Raw genomic sequence first — 27,280 nt, forward strand, 5'->3', positions numbered from 1 at the left:
ACCGGCATGGGCGTCTGACGCGGGCTACGAGATGGCCTCGCAGAACAGGTAGGCACCTCATCCTCAGAGCGGGGGCAATGCCGAACCAGGGAGGGTCGATGAGCTCCCAGCGGCGGCCTCCTTCTGGAGCGAGGGCCCATCTCGGGCGGCGCATTCAGCACCGGAAGGGCGAGGATATCACACGCTGCCTATGCTGCCTCCGTCGATGGTATCCTCGCCACAGGGGAGGCACGTGCAGACGGGACCGGACTACTCCGCTCAGCACGAGTCGAAGTTCTGGGTCCCCAGGGGGATCCTGGGCTGCCCAACTCAGGTGCGGCCTCACCCCTGTCCTTTTCTCAGTGCCGCTAAGTCTTCCCTTGCTTCTTAACGGGGGAGCGGTGCCAACTAGTTGATGGGGTTTTGCTCGTATGGATGATGCGCCCGGCGCCGGATAGGGTCGGCGTGCCGGGGCCAATGCCGACTCCATTAGTAAGACCCAGAGATGGATATCTTGTTCACGTTTCGTTCTTTGAACGACCTGCAGATTTTACAACGCTCACTTGTGTGAGTCTCTCCCAGACAGCGAAGACACTGATGTGTGGATCACTTCTGGGCATAGAACTGCGACAGGAGTCACACGACTTGAAGCCTGGGGCATGGGGCATGCCCCGAGCCAGGCAAGTAACTAGAAATTTGGACTACTAAGAAGAGTTGTACTACTAAGGTTTGCAGTGCTGCAGTAGAGCTGGAGCACTAAGTTCCAACTACCTTCACTGGCGGCAAGAAGGAACTGAGGGTTGGGGGAGTGTGCAGCTCCCCTTATAGCGCGATATAGAGGCGCCACTCCAGGGGTTGCAGCGGTGCTCCCCCACTACGGGTACTGCTAAGGGAAAAAGTTCCGGCACCGGTGCACGTGGCAAGCACGCACACCTACTGTGGAATACACAGAAGCAATCACTCGAAAAACTGGTTCTTGGACTGGCGGATGTAAATGAAGAAGCCCTTTCAGAAATCTCATCACCCTAACATTGGAAAAACTGATTTCCTTTGAATAGGGGAAAGAAATGCTGATACTGCTGCCAAATGCACTCAGAGAACTGAGCGCAAGGCTTGATTTCTGAAGATGTAAGAGGTAGTCCAAGATATCCTGGATGGAGAACCCAGTTGGCCAAGGACCACACTGAGAAACGATTCCATTTTGCAAAGTAGGCTGTCCTAGTGGAGGACTTCTTACTGTTGAGTAGGACTTGTTGGACAGCCTCCAAGCACAGCTCTTCCTCTTCATGCTGCAGCCATGCCATAAGGTGCAGGGAGCTGATCACAGGATGGAGGGTGTGGCCATGGTTCTGAATGAGCAGGTCAGGATGGAGAGAAAGTGGTATGGGAGGTTGAACCGACAGAGCAAGGAGATCTGAGAAATAGCATTGCCTCAGCTACGCTGGAGCAATGAGAATGAGCTTGGCCCAATCCACCTTGATCTTGAGGATGACCTGAGGAATGACCAGAATAGGGGGAAAGGTGTACAGAAGGGTCAACTGCCAGATGCAGTGGAAGACATTGGAAAGGGAGCCCAAGTTGAGGCCCTCTCCAGAGAAGAATAGGTGACAATTTGTTTTCCCTCATCACAAACAGGTCAATCGCAGGGATACCCCGTGTTGCAAAGACAACCTGGAGGGCGCTTGCCTTCAGGGTCCACTGGTGCCTCAGGAAGAAAACCCTGCTGAGATAGTCTGCAAGATGATTTTGTGCCTCCAGAAAGTCGACTATACCGGAGTGATGTCTTCTTCAATCCAGAATTGCCACAGGTTGATCGCCTCTAGGCAGAGTAACCTGGAATGCTCTCCCTCTTGTTGGGACACAAAGTATATTGTGGTGGTATTGTCAGTGAGTATATGAACCACTGAGTGTCTGATACAGTCCTGGAAGGCATGACATGCATTGTGGATGCCTCGAGATATGGAATGAGGCTTCCTGGTCCAACAACAGGCCCTGCACCCTCATCTAGTCCAATAGGACATCCACTAGAGTGACCATGTGGAATCTTATGTACTTGATGAATTTGTTGAGGTTGACAATGGAAACATTCGGGCAACTGGTCCTCAAATTTAGACATTGCTGACCAATTGAGGAAATCATACTTGGACAGCAAAGCTTGTTGACTCTCGATCCTAATCTGTAGGGATAATGAGGTATAGATCTTTCTGACCAGAAGAGAGTCTCTGTCCTTGGGGGTAGACTTGAACCTACCCTGCCAGGCCCTGTTCACTGCCATTATCACTGGGAATTCAGGGCTGGATAGGAATAGAACCCTTCAAATCTCTGCTTTGGGAACAAAGTAGCACTTTTCCATGTGCTTAGACACTGGTGGTACCGAGGCTGGTGTACTCAACAGGGCTCTCGCTGGCTTGAGGAGCACATCACTGACTGGGAGGGCCACTCTCCCAGAGATGGCAGGCTGTAGAATATCCACCAGTTTGTGTGGCAGCCGGAGTTCTCCCTTCGGGTACATCTCCCTGGGAGCGAGAGCCAGTTTTGACTCAGCCAAGACCCTTATCCTCATCAACGGATGATGCTGTGCTGCCTGGTTTGTCCTCTCCTTCTATTCTGGGGGACTTTAAGGTGTACCAAGACCTTTTACCCTATGTAGCCACATCTCCAGAAATCCAAGCAGAGTTTCTCCAGGAGGGGCTGCCAAAGGTGCGAGCCTTGCAAGTCCTGGACCAGCAGCGAGGACGACACAGAAAGGCAGAGCAGGTCTGCTGCAGCCTGGTACGTTGACACAGCAGATACAGTCAGTACTGGCATCGCCCTCATTAGTACTGGAATCAACGGACACTTGAAAGCTGGAACTGGGGTCAATAGTATGGGGTTTCTGTCCTTCCCACTCAGTACCGGGGAAGGGTCAGATCCATGCCATCCTAAAAGCTGAAACCAGTCCTAAGCCAGTCCACGTTTTTCCTGGGGGAGGCAGAGGAGTCACCCTGCAACCTGGAGAGGTCCTGATTGGTTTTATGAGACCTCTTCCTCAGCGCCCACAATAGAGAATGGCTCCTTTGCCTTTTTGGAGAGGTGCCTGCCCCAGAACAAGACGCAGCAGTGCTCTCCGAGCCCGAGGATAATCTTCAGCCCAAGGAGGGCCTCAGTATCAGGTCAGACTGCCTGGCCTGTTCAAGCAGCTGCTATTTGAGGCGATGATTCCAGGCCACCTGAGTCTACTTCTTGAACGATCTACAGATCAAACGCTTTTTAAGGTGGGCCTCACCAAGACAAAGAAAGCACCACGTGCGGGGGTCACTGTTGGGGATCGCCCCTCCACAGGAAGGCCAATGTTTAAACCCAAGTGAGGGCATCACTGTGAAACAGTGTCAACTAACACTATCTACTAGCTATATACAATAAACTAGGATAACACTAAATGGAAGGTTGTGAGACTACAACCACAGAGCTCCGACTCCAGTCAGGGCAGTGAGCAGGAACTGAGAGTGGGGGAATCAGGGTGGCACCACCTCATATAACTAGGGGAGGGGGCACAGCCACAAGACCCACGCGCCACCCCTCTACAGGTACTTCTAGGCAAAAGGCTCTGGGGCTCCATTGTACTGGGCGCGCACACATCTATGTGGAATACATGTCTGCATCTACTCAAAGAAGAACTTGTTTTATATCCTAATGCTACTTGAAGATAGTCGCTTAACTACAGTGTTGAGTAGCATTATCATACAAAGACTGTATTTTATTTATCTACATAGATGTAGAGATTCTTTTACAGGTAACACAAACTCGACTCACTCAGACCAACATATATTTACCATATCATTAAAGCAGACAAATACAATGGAATGAGCAACCAAGACACTGACAATTTATAAATGCACATGTCTGAAGAGATCAGGATATGGGAATCTGAGTTTACAGGTGGTCTAAGTTACTTAATGAGTAAACGAACTAAATGTGACTGGGAAATGGATTATGAACCATCACACGCTACAAGACATTGATCAGGTCTGGGGGACAAAATGAACACTAATATCTCTCCAACAGCAGTTAGTAAAGCAAACACTGCTGAAACTGAAATATACCAGAAAAAGTACAAATAAGGAGATAATAAAATTAAATCAGTAAGTGACTGGTAAAAACTTACCAAGTGAGAAGTACTATACAAAAATGTGAAGACTGTACTATAAAAAAACTGAAGAATTAGAAAAGGTTTATAAGAGAGTTTATAAAGGATTCTGGGATCACAGCTGCATGGAGAGGTAAAGAAGGTTTTTATTCATTACAAAAATATTAACAAATTATTACCAAGATACATAAAATATTGAGTGACACGGAAAGGGATTGCCAAAAGCTTGTTGACAGAGGGTTATTTGGGAGGGTGAAGGTGCATAAGAAGTCCTTCCCTCTTCCCACACATTTTTAAAAAACAGAACAAGCATTAAGAAAAATTATGCTGTCTTTTTTGAGCAAAGAAACGTGAAAAGTAATTGGGGGATATTACAAAGAAATTTTGAATGCTGACCACATTCCCTCTCCAGTAATCTCAGAATTTCTATTCTGCAAGATATTTTATGATGCACTGATATGACTGGAACAATTCATCTATGGCAACAAGAAAAGTACTTCTGCAATAGTCAATATTTTATACTTGTGGGATACAAAGTAAGTTTACAAAGAAAGACATATATGCTTTCCTTAACTCCATATGCAGATTCTGCTCCTATGTTATTATGCAGCAAGAGTAACTTTGTCACCACAGAACATATTCAGATACCCGAGAGTGGAGAGCTGAAAGAAGCATGGCAGGCTATTTTAGTGGGCCTAAAGTGAAAATTTATGTATAAATGAAAGTAGAATGTTCTTGATGTGTTCCTTTACTTTAATGTAAATTCTACTGCTCAAAAGATAACTGAAATATTCATGTAGAGATTGCTGTACTCTCACCAACCTCACTATCAGTTCAATTTGTATTAAAATGAATTTAGGCAGTTTTAGTTCTTATCACTAAGTTTCCCTTTTTCTTTCCTTTTACAGCTCAAGTAGTTTCATACATTATATTCCGAGCACAGAGTAGAGCCAGAAGCATATAGCACCTTGGAAAGCAGCACTTGAATAGCAACAATCAAAGAGAGATAAGGAGTGGAGGAAAAAGAGCACCAGTGTCCTCCCCACCTCATTAGTCAGCTGCTATTCTGAGTGAAGGGGGGGAAAGCATATTTTCCCACTCCATCCACTCATAAGTGAAAGACAGATGCTCATCAGAAGATAGCGAAGCTTCTCTGCTGCTATGATGTCTTCATCTCACCTACAAAGACTGCAGAAGTTGTTGGGGCTGCATGTGCTCTCCTCCTGGTGGCACTTTGAGCTACCACTAGAATAGAAACCAAGCCATTCTCTCCTCAAGATCCTAACAGGAAGGTGAATTTGATCTCTCCTCCAGTGGGTGAAAAATTGGGCTGAGGAAGATACAACTGAGGTTTTTGTATAACAGCAGATCAAACATTTGCTGAAAGAACAGAGGAAATCCCAACCCTGGCAGATGCTACAAGTTCTGCAGCGTAACAGAAGAGAGTCCAGCAGAAAGACTGCTCCTTACTTCCTCTCAGCCTGGCTGCTTCTGCAATAAGCAACACACATATCTGGCTTTATTTTTGGAGGGGGAAGGGGTGAAGATATACATAGAGAGACTGTTTTTTCCCCTGCCTCAGAGTACTACATTCCTGAGTCGCACATAAATATTCTTTTTCCATCCACCACCCATATCACCTTTGGGTTGCTGCTGGAGTTTTAAACAGCACCAGATTGTTGTTTAGGCAAGTTCTGGTGCTTCCAGTCCCACCTCTTGACAACAAAGTGCCAAAATAATAAGTGAGGAAAAATGAAAATCTCATTTTGGTTTTCCTGGCTAAATTACAACTAATTTTTTTAAATGACCAAGTTTACTCATTAACTCACCATGACCCTGACTTTGCAATGCATTAAGGCATAATACAGATCACCTTTAAAATGGATCTTTTTTGCATACACTTGACAGACGTGGCAAACCAACAAATATAAAATGTTAAAGATCAAACTGCCTTACATTTGTAGAACTGAGGGCTATTTTTGAAAGGTATATTAAAGTACTAGTAACAAAACAAATACTTCAGTGAAAAGAAGAGCCCCTAGATGATCTTTAACATATCCCGACAGTAAATTAATTCAAAAACATGAGACCTCTTAAAAATATTTGCATTTAAGTGAAAATAGTGATTGTGAAAGGGTTCTCAGATCTGGGAGAGATGTATCCAGGATTTGTACAAATCTCTCAATTTCTTCCTATACAACATATCTAAAATGCAACCCTTCCTCTCTGTCCTAAGAGCTAACACATCCATTCACACATTGATTATCTCATATTACACCATGCCCCCACTGTTCCACCAACTATGCCAGGCTCAATGCCCCATTTATTGTCTTTTCATTCATCTGAAAGTATCTACATTCACATAATGGAGCGTAAAGTGGATCCAATAGTGGAAATTCAGAGCTTTCTGATTTAGTGATAAAGTATTGCCAAAAAAGCAACTATGTAAGTTATCTGAAATTGCATAAACCCAGTGAGAGTAATTATGTTTTTAATTAGATAATTAATTACTTCTGCACCTCCCTTGGCAGAGATTTTAGTTGGAAGATTCAAGTGTCATACCCCTAATAAACCAGAAAACTACAGAATGGGCAAAAGAGACTTTACCTTCACAAAAGGCTGAAATTGCAGCTAGCTGAATTTTCAATGAGGATGTCTGGAGGCCAGACTGATTAATGTAGAAGGTACTCAAGCATCTTGTGTATGGGATTTGCATAAGGATCCAATTGTTTAGCCTCACACGATCTTCCACTTGAAGTCATATGATCGTCCACTGAACTTCTCAGCTAGGAGAACTTGATACTTTCTCAGACACACCAGCTACTGGATCTCTACCCACTCAGAAGCCAAGCTGGAAGCGAGAGAAATGCTAGGTTGGGATGGAGAAGAATGCCCTGGTTCTGGGTGATCAGATCTGACAAATTCCCAAATTTATGGGAGAAGCAGTGACCATCTCCACTGGAAGAGGGAGCTAAAGTTGTTGCTGCTAAAGAGGTGTTGAAACTCAAAACCACTACATTCTTGAGTTTAATAGGACCTTGGAAATAAGATGTATTGAGAATAGATATATATCAGCAGCTTCCCACTGTGAAGGATGAATGCATCTAATTTTGTCATTTCCATTCTTTTAGTACAGATTACTATCACTTTCCTGTTTATGCCAGTGACAAAACAGATCCATCCTGAGTTTCTTCACTCCAGGGAGAGCTGATCAGTACTTTCTGACCCAGACTTCAATCATGTGTCCAATATAAGAAATCCAGTGATTTTTAAATTTTTTTAATCATGAGGCTATTTTCTCCCTCATGTAAATATCGCCCCCCCATTTTAACCATTCACACATTTCCTTTATATATCACTGCTAGTTTTATTGTCCTTTGTTCCATCTTATATGTCAACATAGCATTCTCTTAACTTATAATAAGTCATAGAATCATAGAAATGTAGGGCTGGAAGGGACCATGAGGTCATCTAGTCCAGCTCCCCTGCACTGAGGCAGGACCAAGTATACCTAAACCATCCCTGAAAGGTGTTTGTCCAGTCTGTTCTTAAAAACCTCCAATGACCAGGATTCCACAATTTCCCTTTGAAGCCTATTCCAATACTTAACTACCCTTATAGTTAAACAATTTTTCCTAACATCTAACCTAAATCTCCTTTGATGCAGAGTAAAACAACTACTTCTTGCCCTATCTTCAGCGGACATATAGTCCAATTGATCACCATCCTTGATACAACAGCCCTTAACATATTTGAAGACTTATCAGGTCCCCCGCTCAGTTGTCTTTTCTCAAGACTAAACATGCCCAGTTTTGTTTTTTTCCTCACAGATCAGGTTTTATAAAACCTTGTAGCTCCCCCTGGAACGCTCTCCAGTTTATCCACAGCTTTCTTAAAGTGTGGCACCCAAAACTAGAACAATATGCAGCTGAGGCCTCCCCAGTGCCAAGTAAAGTGAAAAAATTACCACTGGTATCTTACATACAACACTCCTGTTAATACATCTCAGAATGATATTAGCCTTTTTTTTTTTCTTTTGCAACTGCATCACATTGTTGTCTCATATTCAATTTGTGATCCACTATAACCCCCAGATTATTTTCTGCAGAACTACTGCCTAGCCAGTTATTCCCCATTTTGTATTTGTGGATTTGACTTTCTCTTCTTAAGTCAGTATTTTGCATTTGTCTTTATTGAATTCCATCTTGTTGATTTCAGATCAATTCTCTATTTTGTCATGATCATTTTGAAGTCATATGATCCACAATTTCTATCAGGAGAAACCAGTTTATGGAAGAAAATGTCAGATACTTTAAAAATAAACACCAACTAATTATGCTTTGTTTAGGATTAAGAAAGTGTTTAAAACTTTTCAGTCTTTTTATGTAGCCACTAACCAGGTTAGATAAATTCTTAATATTAACATAAGCATATTTTTTTTTTAAAAACAGATCATATTTATATATACACACCAATAATAAACATTGACAGATTACACTTTTTTTAAACATATATAGAAAAACTAAGTAGAACTGTTAGTAGTTTACCTGTTATAGTACCTTCCTCCCATCATAAACTGATTGTTTGGAGTAGGGCATATTTTGAAACGTTGAATATTTTCACTGGTCCGAAAATAGAGTGAATAATCACCAGGCGTATTATCAGAGGGCCTCACAAGAAAGCTGCACACTTGACCAACTGAAACAATATTAGGATTATTAATAAAGTGCCCAACGCTATTATTTTTCCTTCACAGTACAATCAAAGGGCATTTTCCAAATTTCACTGGATACAAATATGAATTGGAATTTGGAACAAATATGTGTATATTTAGTTTGGAATCCAGACATTTGCTAATTTATTTTGCCCTCTTTAAGCTCCCAATGTAGCAAGTAGCCAACTTCACATATAGATTCATAGATTCCAAGGCTAGAAGGGACCACTGTGATCATCTACTAGTCTGCCCTCCTGTTTAACACAGGCCATAGAACTTCCCCAAAATAATTCCTAGACCATAGCTTTTAGAAAAATAGCCAATCTTGATTTAAAAATTGTCAGTGATGAAGACACTCCACTCAGAAGAGAAAAAACATTCTGACAACATGCTAATATAGATTCCAACAATTAAAAATAGTTTTGATCTAATAAAATATTCAAATGGTAAATACTACTTTGGAGTTTATTTCACCATTTTAAACTTTCTGCTTTACCTAGGTTTGAAAGCCTGATATTTTAAATCCTGAAGAAACATTGTCCTCCAATAGAAAAAACAAAATTTACACTATTTATGACACTACCTTCCATATACTCTTATTCAGATTACTAAATTATAGCTTTTATTAATAGCAAATATTTAAAGTATTTATTACTCAACAAGTAGTGATTAGCTGTTATAATAAAAGTTATTTGACCCGCTGTGTTTGATTGTCTAATATTTTTTTTAAAAAATTATATTAATTATAATGTTTAACTCTTGTAACGTATTATTTGCATTATGGTGATGAAAGTCAGGATCTGGAGCTCATTGTGCTGGGTCCTAAAACAGAGTCCTGCTTTAAAGATTTTACAATCTAATGTATATAGAGTATTATTCTGTGTTGCCTTAACCCCAGCAATGAAAGACAAATACCTGTCATCAGCAAATTGTAAGCCTCTTGTTTGGAGATCTTCCCATGGAACCATCTTAACAGAAGATGAAGAGAACAAATAAGAAAGCAAGATTATCAGCAGTCTCTTTTTGGTTCTGTTGGCCTTCAAGGCTCTGGCTTCTATGAATTAATCTTTAATTAAAGACCTAGTAGGTGGAGTAATTCAATGGAACATAACTCATAAAATTATGTTACACAAATATCCAGTTCTTTGACAGAATATTTAAACATCTAAAATTAACTGTGAATAAAATTAAATATTTGAAGTAGACATCAAAGTACAAAAGTTTTAGCTATATAAGCTGTCATGTACAAAGTGTATATACTAGATAATTTTTCTGGTAATTATTTGAATCTATCTATTGTGATCTATGGCACTTTAACGAATTCTGAATGTAAATGCCCTATCATTACTCTTCATAAGGGGCAAAATACCCAGACAAAGTAGCTGGAGTTGTGCTGTGAATTTCCACAGGAGCTGGGGAAAGGAATTCTCAACCCAAGCTGCAGAAGGGAAGAAAGGCAGCGAAGAAGCGCCAGAGTCACTACTCCAATCTCATAGCTAAAGTAGCCTGTTCAGCCCTGTGTGTGGTGGAGCCATGCCATGACAAATCCCGAGGCTTCAGTCCAGCCTCAAATAACTTATACTCGTAGCTCTGCTGGGTGTCCTCATGTAACAAATGTAAAGTCCATGTATTCATGTCTGAATACTGGTGATGTCATAGCAGAATTTTTGGAAGAATTCTCAATCCATCTCTAACTTAACACACTCAGCAGATGATCTCTCAATGATCTGCCACACACAATCTGCCATCTTCTTGATGGTCACCCCTACTATAATGACCACCCTTCCATGATAACTTTCAGGCAGTGTAGTATATCGCCACCTTTCCTATCCTTTCCATACACATGGCATTTCCAGTACCCATATAGGTGGGAAACAGGATTTGTCTTCTTGCTGGACAAAGACTTACATTTCTAATGTACAAATAAGCAAGTGATTTTCTTTTTTAAGCACCTCAATAGACCTTATCCATCAAAAGAAAATAAGCTCAATTTTTATTTTCCTTTCCAGGTCACGTTTAAAGGACAGTCTCCTGGTGCTTGAACACTTGAAGGACTGTCCAGAGGACCCTCTGAGCAGCAAGCTCATTAGACATGTGGTCTGTAGGTGGTGAGGCTTGAAGCAACTTCCAGGAATGGTGCAGGGGATAATCTCAATAAATGAAGATGATGCAATTAATGAGGCTGTGTTACACCAAACTGGGTGGAAGAACTGCCAGTAGAGTTCAGTGGACTGCAATCCCACAGCAGCAATTCTCTCTCCCCACCCAACATACCTGGAAGTGCTTTCGATCACCAGCCTTTCAGAGATTGTGAAGCTGGTAATACTGGAGGTAGGAGACAGCAACAATGGTGAAAAAAGATCCTAAAGCTAATCAAGTGAATAAGTAGCAGGAAATTCAGCTGAAATACTTAGTTGCCACTCATCTTTTTTCATTGCAAGTGGTTCTACAGATGACAGATGCTACTTTCTGGCCACCAAATCGTGTATGTTATGATTCCATGATTTTCATGCTTCTTAATAAAAATACATATTGATGACTTAACGTTTTGGGATTTTTGGATATAATTGTTAATAGATGAAGCAATTTCAATGAGAAACTTTAGTGCTACAATGTTAAAATCTCATCATTATGGGAAGCTAATAGAGATCACCAACATCAATATATTGGTGATTAAAGTACCAGATCAGTGAATTCAGAACTTTAATTCTTCAAGTGATGGTAATATTCTCTCTCCAAAACTAAAAGATTTTAGAGTTAGATTGGTTTTACAAGAGGTCAGCTCTGGTACATCAATTTCTATAATCAAACAGTAACCCATGTTGCATATTCTGGGTGAAATTCACCACCATCCACAGGGCTCATCCAAGATTTATCCATCACGAAAACCTATTGACACTATCCATAAGTAGCACAAAAGACCAATGTAGAAGCCCGCTAGACAGAGGAGAGTATCAACCTTAGCAATTAGTAGAGGGAAAACATGAGGCCAGAAAGAACAGTTAGATTCACCTTTTCAAAGGCAGATAACTTCATAGCTGAAATTTACAAATAGTTTATTCCACAATATTTGTTTTTCTTTAAGAACAAACAAAAGCCCTTACATTTTGCCTTCATGTGGGTCTTCTTCACGTCCCTAATGAGAAAATTAACACAGTAAGTGCATGATGCAACAGTCCACGTAATCAATTATATGAAGTTTATTTTCTAAGTTTTTAGCTTTTCTATAGAGGTCAATAATGCTACAAAATAATTCATTTATATTCAAGAAATCATATATTTTTGAACTAAAGGGCTTATTACATAATTCTATGAAAGAGGCTTACTATTTGGTCTACCCTATTTGGGTAGAGAAAGCATATGCCAAAAGCACGCTTTTTAAAAAAAATAAAAATAAAAAAAAAATTGAGGGCAACGTTTCTTACAATGATCAAAGGATTTATTTATTTTTGTGCTTCTTTCCCAAATCCCTGTTTACATGAAGGAAATTCGCCCCGCTGTAACTACACTGATCAAGTTACACTGGTACAAACCCCTTATGTAGATGAGCTATACTAGAATTAAGTGGGGTTTACACCAGTGCACCTTACATAAGTATGTATTAAACCCCACTACATGCCTGTGTGGTACAGTATTAATGGTTTCCAGAACTCAAAATTAGTAGTAGTTTTGGTACAAGCAAACATGACTTGATAACATTTATGTGCAAACGAAGTATAAATCAGCAATATATACATACACACACACACACACACACACGTTGCTTTAGAACAGGGGTGGGCAAAGTTTTTGGCCCGAGGGCCACATCTGGGAATAGAAATTGTATGGCAGGCCATGAATGCTCAGAAAATTGGGGTTGTGGTGCAGGAGGGGGTGCGGGCTTTGGTTGGGGGTGCAGGCTCTGGGGTGGGACCAAAAATGAGTTCAGGGGGCAGGAGGAGACTCCAGACTGGGGAGTGTGTGTGGGGGGCGAGGGGGGAGGAGTGAGTGCTCCAGCTGGGGTTGCGGGCTCTAGGGTGGAACTGGGGATGAGGAGTTTGGGGTGTAGGAGGGTGCTCTGGGCTGGGACCGAGTGGTTAGGAGGGCGGGAGAGAGATCAGGGCTGGGGCATGGGGAGAGGGTCAGGGATGCAGGCTCTGGGAGGCGCTTACCTCAAGCGGCTCCCGGAAGCAGCAGCATGTCCCTTCTCCAGCTCCTACGAGGAGGCATGGCCAGGCAGTTCCGCATGCTGCCCCATCCGCAGGCACCGCCCCTGCAGCTCCCCCGGAAGGGGGCCATGCTGTGGCTTCTAGGAGCCGTATCGAGTGGCCCCGGACCCTGTGTCCCAGCTGGAGCACTGTAGTGGGGCTGTGCAGCTGCTTCTGGGAGCCACGTGGAAAGGCTCCCGACCTTGCTCCCTGGCTAGAGAGCCTGAGCAGGCCAAGCCCCAGACCCCGCTTCCCAGTAAGAGCTCGAGGGCCGTCTTAAAACAGCTGGCGAGCTGTAGTTTACCCACCCCTGCTTTAGAAGGACCAGTTTCATAAAGCTGAAAAAAATTATGAGCCAAATCAGCTTGGAGACAGAATATAAACAGAAAATGTGACTGATAATTAGGAATCATTTAGAAACATTTTACTAGCTGCCCCAAAAGCCATAACTGAGACAGAAGGCAGCAAATGGGTTAAAAAACAACCTGGCTTAGAGGGAAAAGCGCTATGAAAAACAATATATAACAGATGGAAGCATGGGGAAGTTGACTATAATAAATAAAAAATCAGAAGCTAGCATTAGTAGAAAATTGATAAAGGAAGCAAAGGGACATAAGGAGAAATGACCAGCAGAATTAGGAACAATAAAGAGGTTTTTTTTAGTATATTTGAACAAAAAGAATCCTAACAATGCTATTGGTCCATCACTAGGTGCAAATGGTAGAATTGTAAATAATAATGCAGAAAATGCAGAAGTGTTCAATACATATTTTTGTCCCTTATTTGGGGAAAAAGGGATGTTATAGTCATGAGAGGAGATGATGATGATGAAGAAGAAACAATTCCAATGGTAACTCAGGAGGATGTTAAACAGCAGCTACTGAAGTTAAACATTTTATAATCAGCAAGTCCGGATAACTTGCATCCGAGAGTTTCAGAAGAGGTGCTCAAGGAGCTCACTGGATTGCTAATGTTGATTTTCGATAAGCCTTAGAACACGAGGGATGTTCTAGAAGAGTGGAATAAAGCTAATGTTGTGCCAATATTTAAAAATGATAAACTCAGGCAATTATAGACCTGTCAACCTAACATTCATTACAGGACAGATTATTGAGCAGCTGATAATAAGTATCCAAGAAGAGTAATATAATAAATGCCAATCAACATGGGTGTATGGAAAATAAACCTTGACAAGTTAACTTGCTATCTTCTTTTGATGAGATTTCAAATTTGGTTGATAAAGCTAATACTATTGATGTAATATATTTAGACTTCTGTAAGACATCTGAGTTGGTACTGCACAACATTTTGATTAAAAAACTAGAACACCACAAAAAACAAACATGGCATACACTGAATGGATTAAAAACAGTCGGTCTGGTCTTAAAATGTAATTTTAAATGGAGAATCATCAAGAAGGTACATTTCTAGCTGGGCTCCATAGCAATTAGTTCTTGGTCTTATGCTATTTAACTTTTTTATATTAATCAATAACCTGAATGGAAAAAAAATCATTATTGATTAAGTTTGCAGATGACAGACTGGTAAAGAATGAAGAGTACGGTTCAGTGATACTAAGTGATCCCGATCACTCTGTAAGCAGGGCACAAACAAACAATATTCATTTTAATATATCTAAATGTAAAATCTACATCTGCATAGAATGTAGGCCATACAGCATGGGAGACTATCCTGGGAAGCAGTATCTCTGAAAAAAACTTGGAGGTCATGCTGACTAATTAGCTGAACATGAATTCCCAGTGTGATCCTGTGGTCAAAATGGCTAATGTGATCTTTGGATGGGGACTATTGAGTAGACATATTCTATTACCTCTGGTGTTGGCACGGTGAGAGCTCTAGTGGAACACTGTCCAGTTCGGATATCCACAATTCAAGAAAGACATTGAAAAATTGGAGAGGGTTCAGTAAAGAGCCACAAGACTGATTAGAGGATTGGAAAACATGCCTTACAGTGAAAGGCTCAAGGAGTGCACTCTATTTAGTTTATCAGAGATAAGGTTAAGGGATAATTTGATCAGTCTAAGTATCTTCAAGGAGGGCAGAAATTTGATGATAGAGGGCTCTTTAATCTAGCAGACGTTTGTGTAATAAGATTCAATGGCTAGAAGTTGAAGCTAGCCAAATTCAGGCTGGAAATAAGATGCATAGCTGGAAATAAGATGCATATTTTGAATAGTGATGGTAATTAACCAGTGAAAGAGTTTACCAAAGGACTATGATGGATTCACCATCTCCAACAATTTTTAAATCAAGACTTGATTTTTTTCTAAAAGATGTGCTCTAGTTCAAACAGGAATTAATTCAGAGAAATTCTATGGCCTGTGTTACGCAGGAGGTGAGACTAGATGATCACAGCCATTCCTTCTGGCTTTAATCCATGACTCTTAATGCAGACTGGGCATAGGATTTGAAAGAGACAGCTAAAAACTACATACATTAATATAGTAGTACAGTAGATAATAGTAATGTGCATAGTGCATCCACCCTGGGACAGTAAGAGATATTGCAGGATGGGCTAACATATTGCAGACTGTCAGAGTCTTCAAATCAGATGATGTGCTCCACCAGTTATCTACACAGTATCACTAAGCTGCTACAAGTTGTCCGATTTTTTGCACTGTGTTATAAATAGCTTCTCCTCCGACAATGTTGTACAAGGGAATTCCATTTTCCTTCTCAATTAGACTGTGTATGTGTTGATTTAATGCTTGTGAATGGTGTGGATTAACAGTTCTGAGGACTGAATTAGTCTACTGTAGTTATTCATGAAAGTACAGAAGCAGGAGCAGTACACAGTTCTTCACACCACACTGATAATATGCATCAAACTTGACCTGTTTACGTTACCTCCAAAAGTGAGAGATTAGTTCAGTGCCCATGCTTATTTATTCTTTACACACTACAGTGGGCTAGCTGGCACCAATTCTTGGGTGATGACAGTTTTGGTGAAGCAGAGACTTGTCCACTCAAAAATGAACTGGAGTAAAAAATTCCCTTCAGATGGGACCAAAAAGAAAACTGAAATGGTAATTTTCAATTATTACTGACATGAGGTGGATCGACCTTATACCCTACACACAAAAGGCCAGAGCCCAGATTCTCCAGTACTGTCCATTCACTCTGCATTCTCAGATAGCAAGCAGCTACTGCTAGTGTACAGTTGGCAGAGACAGTGACGCTTTCCCCAGTCCCAGTGAAGAGACATGCAGAGTAGGGGTGGCTTGGTAGAACCAAACCAAGGGTGGTCCGCAGCAGAGCTCGATTAAACCAATTCTCCCCTGACATAAGGTGTCTCAGGGTCACTTGACTGCCCTAATTAATGCCGGGGCCCGCATGGTTGATGTTGAATCAGTGAGCTTTAACGAACAACTTGACATGCCCTCTTGTCCCATCCCCCGTTCTGAATGGAACTCTCATGAGGGGGAGCCTTTATACATATAAACTTCATCAATTTGGATGCGTCACTGACCGGGAGCTGCCGGAGGTAAGCCCATGCCCCAACCCTGCGTCCCAATCCCTTGCCCCAGCCCTAAGCCCCCCCCAACTCAGAGCCCCTTCTTGCACCCCAAACCCCTCATCCCCAGCCCAACCCCAGAGCCCTGACCCCCTCCCGCACCCCTACCCTGCTCTGGTTTGAAAATCACTGCTCTAAACCCAGCTGTTCCTACAATACAAGAGACCCTGCCATTCATTGTAACTATTTTGTGGGGCTTCCTGAAGTGCCACAATACCTTCCATTTTTCTAGTGAAGTATCCAAATTGATGAAGTTAATATGTACAAAGGCATCTTTTAAAAAGTTGAAGTCAAATCCTAGTGAGGTAAATAGAAAGAAGCATAAATACTGTCAAATTAAGTGTAAAAATGTAATAAGAAAAGCCAAAGAGGAGTTTGAAGAACAGCTAGCCAAAAACTCAAAAGGTAATAACAAAATGTTTTTTAAGTACACCAGAAGAATGAAGCCTGCTAAACAACCAGTGGGATCCCTGGATGATCGAGATACAAAAGGAGTGCTTAAAGACAATAAAGTCATGAAAGAGAAACTAAATGGATTCTTTGCTTCAGTCTTCCCAAATCTGAGCTGGCTTTTGTAGGTGACAAATCTGAGGAATTGTCACAGATTGAGGTGTCACTAGGGGAGATTTTGGAATTAATTGATAAACTTAACAGTAACAAGTCACCGGGACCAGATGGCATTCACCCAAGAGTTCGGAAAGAACTCAAATGTGAAATTGCGAAACTATTAACTATGGTTTGTAACCTGTTTTTTAAATTGGCTTCTGCACCCAATGACTGGAAGACAGCTAATGTAATACCAATATTTTAAAAGGGCTCTAGAGGTGATCCCAGCAATTATAGACAGGTAAGTCTAACGTCAGTACTGGGCAAATTAGTTGAAACAAGAGTAAAGAATAAAATTGTCAGACACATAGAAGAACATAAATTGTTGGGCAAAAGTCAACATGGTGTCTCTACCGGGAAATCGTGTCTTACTAATCTATTAGAGTTCTTTGAAGGGGTCAACAAACATGTGGACAAGGGGGATCCAGTGGACATAGTGTACTTAGATTTCCAGAAAATCTTTGACAAGGTCCCTCACCAAAAGGCTCTTATGTAAATTAAGTTGTCATGGGATGAGAAGGAAGGTCCTTTCATGGACTGAGAACTGGTTAAAAGACAGGGAACAAAGGGTAGGAATAAATGGTAAATTCTCAGAATGGAGAGGTGTAACTAGTGGTGTTACCCAAGGGTCAGTCCTAGGACCAATCCTATTCAACTTATTTATAAATGATCTGGAGAAAGGGTAAAAAGTGAGGTGGCAAAGTTTGCAGATGATACTAAACTGCTCAAGAGTTAAGACCAAAGCAGACTGTGAAGAACTTCAAAAAGATCTCACAAAACTAAGTGATTGGGCAACAAAATGGCAAAAGAAATTTAATGTGGATAAATGTAAAGTAATGCACATTGGAAAAAATAACCCCCACTATACGTACAATATGATGGGGGCTAATTTAGCTATAATGAATCAGGAAAGATCTTGGAGTCATTGTGGATAGTTCTCTGAAGACGTCCACGCAGTGTGCAGAGGCGGTCAAAAAAGCAAACAGGATGTTAGCAATCATTAAAAAGGGGATAGATAATAAGATGGAGAGTATCTTATTGCTCTTATATAAATCTATGGTACGCCCACATCTTGAATACTGTGTACAGATGTGGTGGTCTCATCTCAAAAAAGATATACTGGCATTAGAAAAGGTTCAGAGAAGGGCAACTAAAATGATTAGGGGTTTGGAACGGGTCCCATATGAGGAGAGATTAAAGAGGCTAGGACTTTTCAGCTTGGAAAAGAGAAGACTAAGGGGGGATATGATAGAGGTATATAAAATCATGAGTGGTATGGAGAAAGTAAATAAGGAAAAGTTATTTACTTGTTCCCATAATACAAGAACTAGGGGCCGCCAAATGAAATTAATGGGCAGCAGGTTTAAAACAAATAAAATAAGTAGTTCTTCACACAGCGCACAGTCAACTTGTGGAACTCCTTGCCTGAGGAGGTTGTGAAGCCTAGGATTATAACAGTGTTTAAAAGAGAACTGGATAAATTCATGGAGGTTAAGTCCGTTAATGGCTATTAGCCAGGATGGGTAAGGAATAGTGTCCCTAGCCTCTGTTTGTCAGAGGGCGGAGATGGATGGCAGGAGAGAGATCACCTGTTAGGTTCATTTCTTCTGGGGCCCCTGGCATTGGCAGCTGTCAGTAGACAGGATACTGGGCTGGATGGACCTTTGGTCTGACCCAGTACGGCCATTCTTATGTTCTTAACCCAACGCCCCCTCCCACACCCTGAACCCCTAATCCCCGGCCCCACCTCACAGCCCTCATCCCTGCACTCCAAACCTCTGCCCAACCCTGAGCCCCTCCCACACCCCAAACCCCTCATCCCCAGCTCCGTTGGGTCATGGGCATCAATAATTTTCTTCAGCTGGATCACCAGAAAAAAAGTTTGAAAACCACTGGTTTACAGAACTGTCTATGAACAAAGTCACAATGCCATTCATCTGTACAAAATTAGAATAAACTTATTTGCCAAGAACTAGTTTGGCCTTCATTATTTTCAATTTCAGACATGAGGCTTAAGGAGTTACTATATATCAGGGGTAGGCAATTTATGGCACGGGTGCCAAAGGCAGCATGCAAGCTGATTTTCAGTGGCACTCACACTGCCCGGGTCCTGGCCACCGGTCCGAGGGGCTCTGCATTTTAATTTAATTTTAAATGAAGCTTCTTAAACATTTTAAAAACCTTATTTACTTTACATACAACAACAGTTTAGTTATATATTATAGACGTATAGAAACAGACCTTCTAAAAATGTTAAAATGTATTACTGGCACGCAAAACCTTAAATTAGAGTGAATAAATGAAGACTCAGCACCCCACTTCTGAAAGGTTGCCGACCCCTGCTATATGTGTTGATAAATGGGAGATCTGATTATTACATTTTAAAAGAAAACTGAAAATACACCACAGTAGGAAGCTTGGCAGTTACACTACATATTATGGCTCTTGTATATTAATAAGTTTTAGAACCGATTTAAGTAGATAACACTTACCACTTCTTCTACCAGGTCTTCTACAATAAGGCCTTGTTCATCTGTCCGTAGATTTGTAACCCACATCCAACCGTCTTCCAATTCATTATGGACAATAAACATGTCTCCTTTAAGGAAACTGAAGAAAGCTACAGTAAGACTATTAAACTAGGACTGCAATCAAGGTGCAATAGTTTTGGCGAGGATAATAAATTGAACATAACTCAACCAAAGTTAAATTTTCAAAACTTTAAAAGATGGCGGAAGCATAAAAAACACTGTATTTGCTATCCCAAGAGTGTATCACAAGTCAGTCTGTTTACACATCATGACATTAGCACCTGTTAGATACTGACACATTAGATTTATTTGGATTTCTAATACTTGTTAATTTCTGGAGACACTTTTAATGTTCTACTGAATTATGCAACACTAGCACCATATTACAATCAATGTTAAAGAGACAATATCCAATCAAATCAAATCCCAAATAAAAATAAGAAAAATCAAAGACAGACATACGTGTATATACCAGTATCGTATTTATAAAAGAAAGTAGCAATTTTACCTAATTTCACAACATTGTAAACCCTACATATGAAGGGAGAGGTTTCTGGGACCCTGTATATGAAAGCAGGCCTTTTAGTTACTATAAATGCAGGTGCTAAAGCCCTACAAAATGGTGCAGAGTACTGTAATTACCACTGGATCATGATGGTAGATGGACCTTGTCAGAAATATAATACGGGTTAGAGCATGCTTGAAAGCTTGTATTTACTACAGTTAATTCAAGTTATAACTCAAGTACTGTCCTAACTCACCTTCTCTTTCTAATATCCTGGGAACAAAATGGCTACAACACTGCAAACACCACTGGAAGATAATGAATTTTGCCATCTGAAATTGAAACTCCACAACATGAAACAAAAGAAAGCAAAACCTAAGGCAACATCTACTTCCTTAGAAAATGCCAAGAAACAAAACATTATCCCCAAAGGGCTCACCATCTATAACCCTCTGACCACTACATACAATTCCAAGTATGACAACGAGCTCTGCAGGAGGACTTCAAAAAAAACTGAGGAACCATCTCCTGCATCTCTCATACTCCAGAAGGGACCACCTCAAACACAAAATGATCACATATTCTCACATATTGGAAAGAAAAAAAGCAGGAAACCTACCTGGAGATCATGGAAGAAACCACCAAAAAAATCTATCAAAGAAACCTGAAGACAGCCTCCAAAACAAAAACAAAAAGTGGAACCAAGAACAACAACTCCGCTACAATCCACTGAACACCACTTCTGGAAGAAACCACAGCACCAGGACCCACACCATGTGAACTTCTACCCCACTACACCGTGATACCATACTAACATGTACAAAACTAGAAGAATTATTTTGCCAACTCCACTTCAAAAAATTCTTTCACACCACCACCCAGAGCTACCACATTCCCACCAACAGCCATAAGATAAAAATTATCTGACTGGACACCCCACCACACACTTGATCATTGCATTGATTGCTTCAGGGGGAAAAAAAATAATATAAAATCCTTAAACATCATATCCACCACCATCTCTCCACTGACAAGAGGATAGCTATACAATTCCTGAAATCCAATCACAAAAAGCTAGTGATCAAACCAGAAGACAAAGGGGGTGCCATCATTGTTCTCAACTGTAATGACTACATTAACAAGGCCAACTGACAACTCTCCAACACCACCTCCTATAAAGAACTCAAAGACCTCACAACACATTTCACCCAGGAATTAAAAGCTGTCATCAAATCCTTCTCCAAACAACTACAAGGAAAACTGTACAACTTTATCTTAAACCCATCCCAGGGACCTTCTACATGCTTTCCAAGATACACAAATAAGGGAACCCAGGCAGACCCATCATATCTGGCCACGGTACTCTTACTGAAGGAATATCAGGAGTCAGAAACCAGAATCAAATCACTCACTACACAAAGGGCCAGTTTCCTCCAGGATACAATTGACTTCCTCCAGAAACTCAGCAACATTAACAACCTCCCTCAGACTAGCATCCTTGCCACCTCCCTGTACACCAATAACCCTCATAATGACTGCATCACTGCCTGCCTCAAACATCTACAAGACAATGGACATCACACAGCTATCCACCCCAAACACATCACTAAACTCATCCATTTCCTCCTCACCCATAACAATTTTATATTAAAAATAAACAGTTTGTCCAAATCATGGAAACAGCCAGGAGTACAAGGATGGCTCCCCAACATGCCAACCTCTTCATGGGCCACCTCGAAGAAGAATTTCTGGACAAATGTACCATGAAACCAATCATATACCTGAGATACGTTGAGTGATATTTTCATCCTTGGACAAATGACCTACACACCCTCACAGACTTCCGCCACAACTTCAACAACCACCATCCATCCACCAAACTCTCTCTAGAACACTCCCACACCAGCATCAACTTTCTGCCCACCACAGTCAGCTTCAAAAATGAAACCATACAGACAACTATATACCAAAACCCATTGATCACCACACCTACCTTCACGGATCCAGTAATCACCCAAACATACCAAGAAATCGATTATCTACAACCAGACACACAAATACCACAGAATAGGCTCCAAGGATAAAGTCCAGGATACACACCTTAACACATTTAAAACTTCCTTCACCAAAAAGGACACTCCATCAGGGAAGTGAACCGCATCTCAAATACCTGCTTCGATATGGGGGGGAGCGGGGAGGAACTCAGGTCACATATTCCTACTTATCACCTACTACCCCACAGGGAGTATCACCAAACAATTACAACCTGTACTCAATGGGGACTACACCCTGAAAGAAATCTTACCTGAACCCCCTCTTCTGGCCTTCAAACAACCCCCCACAACCTTGCCAAGTTCATCATCAGAGGCAAGCTCCCCACAGACCAGTGACACCCCCTTTTATGTCATATGCAGAGGTGTTAACAAGCCACTTCACTTTGAATGGCCTCTTACAATATATTAACTATTTATAAACAATCTGCTTTAACATGGCTTGGTGGTCGCAGCAGAGCGCTGGGAGAGAGCTCTCCCAGCACTCTAAAAAACCCCACCTCCACGAGGGGCATAGCTACCAGCGCTGGTGCACTGTCTACACTGGCACTTTACAGCGCTGAAACTTGCTGTGCTCAGGGGGGTGTTTTTTCAGAGAAAGTTGCAGCGCTGTAAAGTGCAAGTATAGACAAGCCCTCAGTAAGGAGTCTCAACTCTACATTGAAGACATAGCCAAGTCAATGTCGCCTATGCTGAGTCCTGGAGCATAAGCTCTTGCCTCTGGAGTTTCTCCTCAGCATGCCTTTCAAAAGGAAGAGTCTTAACATTTCTATAGCTCTTATCACCCAAGTGCTTCCCATGTAAATTGGATATGCATGGCAAGGTCACTAGTGGATTTAATGGAATTTTCTATTCTTCCTCCTTACCTGGTGGAGGAAGTTCTACTTCCTATATACAATTATAGGTTTCCTCCTCTTCTATCAATCTGGTTGTGATAAAAAAGCTCTCTCAAAAAGACAGCTCTCATAACGGGCTCTACAGTGGTCAGACTGGATTATAATGATCTGCACTGGAAACTCATTCCACTGATAAACCCACTCAAATAAGGATATTTTAACTCCAGCTCTCATACACTTTATTCTGATATTCACGAAACCTTTCTCCAGGTATCAAAAGCAGATAGCAACAGCCAGAGTCTCAATGCAGTTAGCATGGTAAGTTGCACTCCCAGAAGACAACCCAAGAGTGTCCCTACCAGTGATTACCACCAAACATCAGGGTCCATTTAGTGGCTACTTCAGCCTTATAATGTCCTGTTCAAAATTAGGCTATGTCTACCCTAGAGACCTTACAGCAGCACAGCTGTACCGATGCAGCTGTGCCACTGTAAGGTTTTCTGTGTAGCCGTTCTACGCCGACGGGAGAGAGCTCTCCAATCAGCATAATTAAACCATCCCCAATGAGCAGTGATAGCTATGTCAGCGGGAGAGCATCTCTCACAAACATAGCGCTGTCCACACAGGCGCTTCTGTCTACCTGTCAATGTAACTTCTGTCTGCCAGGGGAGTTTTTTCACACCCCTGACCAACAACAGTGCTAGTGTAGACATAGTTGAAATCAATGACGAATAAGGCTATCACCACCACCCTCCTCCCGCCAAACAGATTAATTGTTCTTGCTCAATTTTATATTTAAAAAAAAAAAAAAAGTGCACACAGTTGGTCTTTGGATGAAGACCAAGCCTAGAGAAATTAAACATACAAGTTGAAAGTTTCAGAAAGATACAGTGAGACTGACAACAGAGACCTAAAACAAACTAATAGCTCCCCTTATAATTAACATGTTTATTTGGTAAACATTAATACATATGCACTCAAAACAGAATGCTGCTACTTCTACAACTGATAAATAAGCCCTTAAGAAATCTGATTTTGACATCTAGGAGTAAGAAGACAGATGTAAACAAAAATGATTTGTACTCATTAGTACTGAAAAATGCTCCAGAATATCTTCACTGCTTCTGATCCTTTAATAAGACATACCTTATTTCATCTGTGTCTGGCACTTTAGTGTATGGCAGAATGGCTCGAACTCTCCTTCGGTCTTCCACTGGCTACAATTTAGGAGGGGAAAAATGTTTAATTCTTGCTCTCCCCTAAGTATAATTTCCCCCCAACATTATTGCTAGTTTGAGGTGCAAAACTCGCAATACTCAGCAAATACCCTAACATTTAAGTTGTAATAGCTCAAGACTGATCAAGGTTAGACATGGGTGATGTACACCACTAGCTCAGGAGATTTCCAATTTGATTCTAGCCCTGGAATGTCCCAAAATACTGTATGTTAGAATTGTGACATTTTAATTAGTACAAATTGCCATTTATGTTTTTTATTATATAAAATTTACCAATAAGGGCAAACCCCAGAAAATAAATAAGTTTGGATTATATCCTCACCATGTAGAAGGGTGGGCTCTCCACCTAAGTTGTGCCTTTTAGAGAGGTTTTTATTCAGGCCAAGATTTTTAAAAGTGACTAGTGATTTTGAGTGCCCTACTTCTGAGACACTGCAAAGGTGCTCAATTTTCAGAGAGCTCAATTCTTCAGCTGTAGACTGGATACTCTAAAATGTTGCCATTCTATTTTATCCAGTATTTCATATTAATATATAGTTACATTCTAATGGTGCCTCTTTCTACCTCTTTAATCGTCTTACCTCCATAAACTGTATGTTTTCTAATAATTTCTTCTTGGTCTATCTTGGGTTTCATACCATACTCATCACTATAGTGTTTGGATATCTCCATAATACATGAATATCTAAAGGTTTTTGTTGTATTTTTTTTAATTACAATATAAGATATGTAATATTTGGCACTTTCACCAGCAAAAATGCATCTATATAATGTATAAATCCTTATATATTTTGCTGTGAAGGGGAGAAGTGATTATAAAACTAGAAGAAACTTGCTACATTTTTCCTTTCACACTCTACAATGATAAATATCAGACCAAACAGTGTTTTATTAAAAAGAAAATAAAGAAAAAACATGTTACTGTGAGGAAGTTATTACTTGCCTCAGGAGGTGCTACAGGGAAAAGCAATTTTTCCCCCTTAAGCAAACAAGACACGTGACTGTAATAACCTATTAGGTCTGAAAGCGAAGAAAATCGTCGTCCACCAATGTAATAATCTCCACACATGGCAATAATCCTGTTAGGAAAGAAACACTAAAGTTAATTTAAAAAAAAATATATTTCTCTCTATAAATGTGCATGGATAACTTATAGAAAGGTTGGGAACCTAAAGTATTGATTTTTTAGCGTATTTGCTTTTGAAAGCAAACTATTTTCAAAGCATACACCTAACAAAATGCATTCTTTCACAGCTAAATATATATATGCCTTGACAAAGTAACTTCTAAGCAGGAGTGACAGAGCAGGGGCATAATAGTTTACAAACACTTGAAGCTTGAAAAAAAAAAAAAGATGACTTGTTTAGGGTCAAAACAAGGAGGTAATAAGTTAGGAGTAAAGGAATGAAACAGGAAAATGTAAGATGAACGTCAAGAGGAGTTTTCTGACTATGAAAAATATTAAGTTACTAAGCAAAGCAGAAAGCTCCATTACTCTGAACATTTAAAACTAAGAGAGACATGTGTGTTTTAAAGAGCAAGTCTAAATCATAGAACTGGATCAGATGATCTAATAGGTGCTTTTCCTATAAAATGAAAACTTAGAATTGCAACTAGGATTCCAACAAAGTCTAATTTTAACAAACGTATCAAAATATTTCATTAACATGAAAGATCTTTAACTGTTGACCTGATCATACACCTGCAGAGCACTGAATATCTCATTTTTAATGATTTAGGCCTGGTCTACACTTGAAAGTTTTTGTGCTAAAAGTCAGCTTTTTGCACCGACGTCTACACTGACAAGCCACTTTTTGCACCAAAACTCCTCAGTTGCAACGCTGTAATAGAACCACCCCAATGAGAGTCATAAGGCTTTTTGCAGTGAGGCTTTAATGCTGTAGTGCCAGTGTAAACGCCTTGATTGCTTTTATCGCTGTAATTGACCTCCAGAGGTGTCCCACAATGCCTCAAGTGACGGCTCTGCTTATTGTTTTGAACTCAGCAGACCTGCAGGCATGCACCCTTCCCCTTTCAAAGCTCTGTTCTGACTGCCAGAGCGTGCTGCTCTGCTCTGGGACACAAAGCAAATCATTAATGCGGAATGCTCTGTCTCCCACAATATGAACAGACGCAGGCAGGCGGGGTGGATGTGTGTGTGTGACAGCGAGAGAGATTCTGTGCTGTGCAGAGCCAGGGAGGTTAGGGTCTCCCTGTCTCAGGACTGGTTGCTTCCTACGGCTGTCTGAATTTATGAAATAGCATGCCAACACACTTACTCTCCCCCAACACACGCTGTCTCCTCCCACATGCTTGCTGTCTCACACTCTGCCCCCACACACTTTAACTGAAAAGCAGCTGACAATGGGATTGAGAAACATGCATCATGTGATGCTGTACCTGCCCAACAAGGCACTGCAAACCCTTCCCAAAGCACTCTGCAGCCAGCTGCACAGAGCTACCACAGTGCTCTGCTCTCTTTGTCATTGCAAGAGCTGCTAGTGTGGATGTGTTCCAAGGACATAAGGAGCTACAGCGGACAGACAACAGCACTTTTAATTAAAGCACTTTAATAAAAGTGGTATAACTTTTGGCACAAAAACTTGCAAGTGTAGACATACCCTTAAATTGTTAGATTTACTGTGAATGTCAAGTATGCTTTAAAACTGTCAAAATATGAACAATTTTTCCCTCTTGCTTGACTTTTGATTTATTTGGAAACATGCTAACAGATGTGATGACAAAAATAAATGTACAGAAATGAATAGTAATGTTTTAAGTTGAGAAAAATAAACCAGTAAAAATATAGGAGACAGTAAAATTCTGATACGATTGTTTATTTTGATATTTAAAACAATAAGCACAATTAATGAACTCGTATTACCTAAAAGTTAATTAAATTAAAAATGTGCTATGCCAAAGTTTTAACTTAATCCTCTAAATAACATGAGATACTTAGAGTGGAGGCAAAA

General features: G+C 40.8%; 1 protein-coding gene across 1 annotated transcript in view; it reads right to left on the reverse strand.

Moving 5' to 3' along the window:
* RASA1 (RAS p21 protein activator 1) overlaps window positions 1-27,280 on the reverse strand; it is a 108,824-nt gene that overhangs the window by 49,720 nt on the left and 31,824 nt on the right. Inside the window, exons 3-8 of the mRNA XM_054031735.1 lie at window positions 25,252-25,387; window positions 24,217-24,287; window positions 19,640-19,757; window positions 11,924-11,955; window positions 9,735-9,787; window positions 8,653-8,803 (exon numbers count right to left, since the gene is read on the reverse strand). Coding sequence (XP_053887710.1) covers window positions 8,653-8,803; window positions 9,735-9,787; window positions 11,924-11,955; window positions 19,640-19,757; window positions 24,217-24,287; window positions 25,252-25,387 — 561 coding nt within the window. The remainder of the gene's footprint in view (window positions 1-8,652; window positions 8,804-9,734; window positions 9,788-11,923; window positions 11,956-19,639; window positions 19,758-24,216; window positions 24,288-25,251; window positions 25,388-27,280) is intronic.

This window comes from Malaclemys terrapin, chromosome 6 (genome assembly GCF_027887155.1).
Source record: "Malaclemys terrapin pileata isolate rMalTer1 chromosome 6, rMalTer1.hap1, whole genome shotgun sequence".
Classification (NCBI taxonomy): Eukaryota; Metazoa; Chordata; order Testudines; family Emydidae; genus Malaclemys; species Malaclemys terrapin.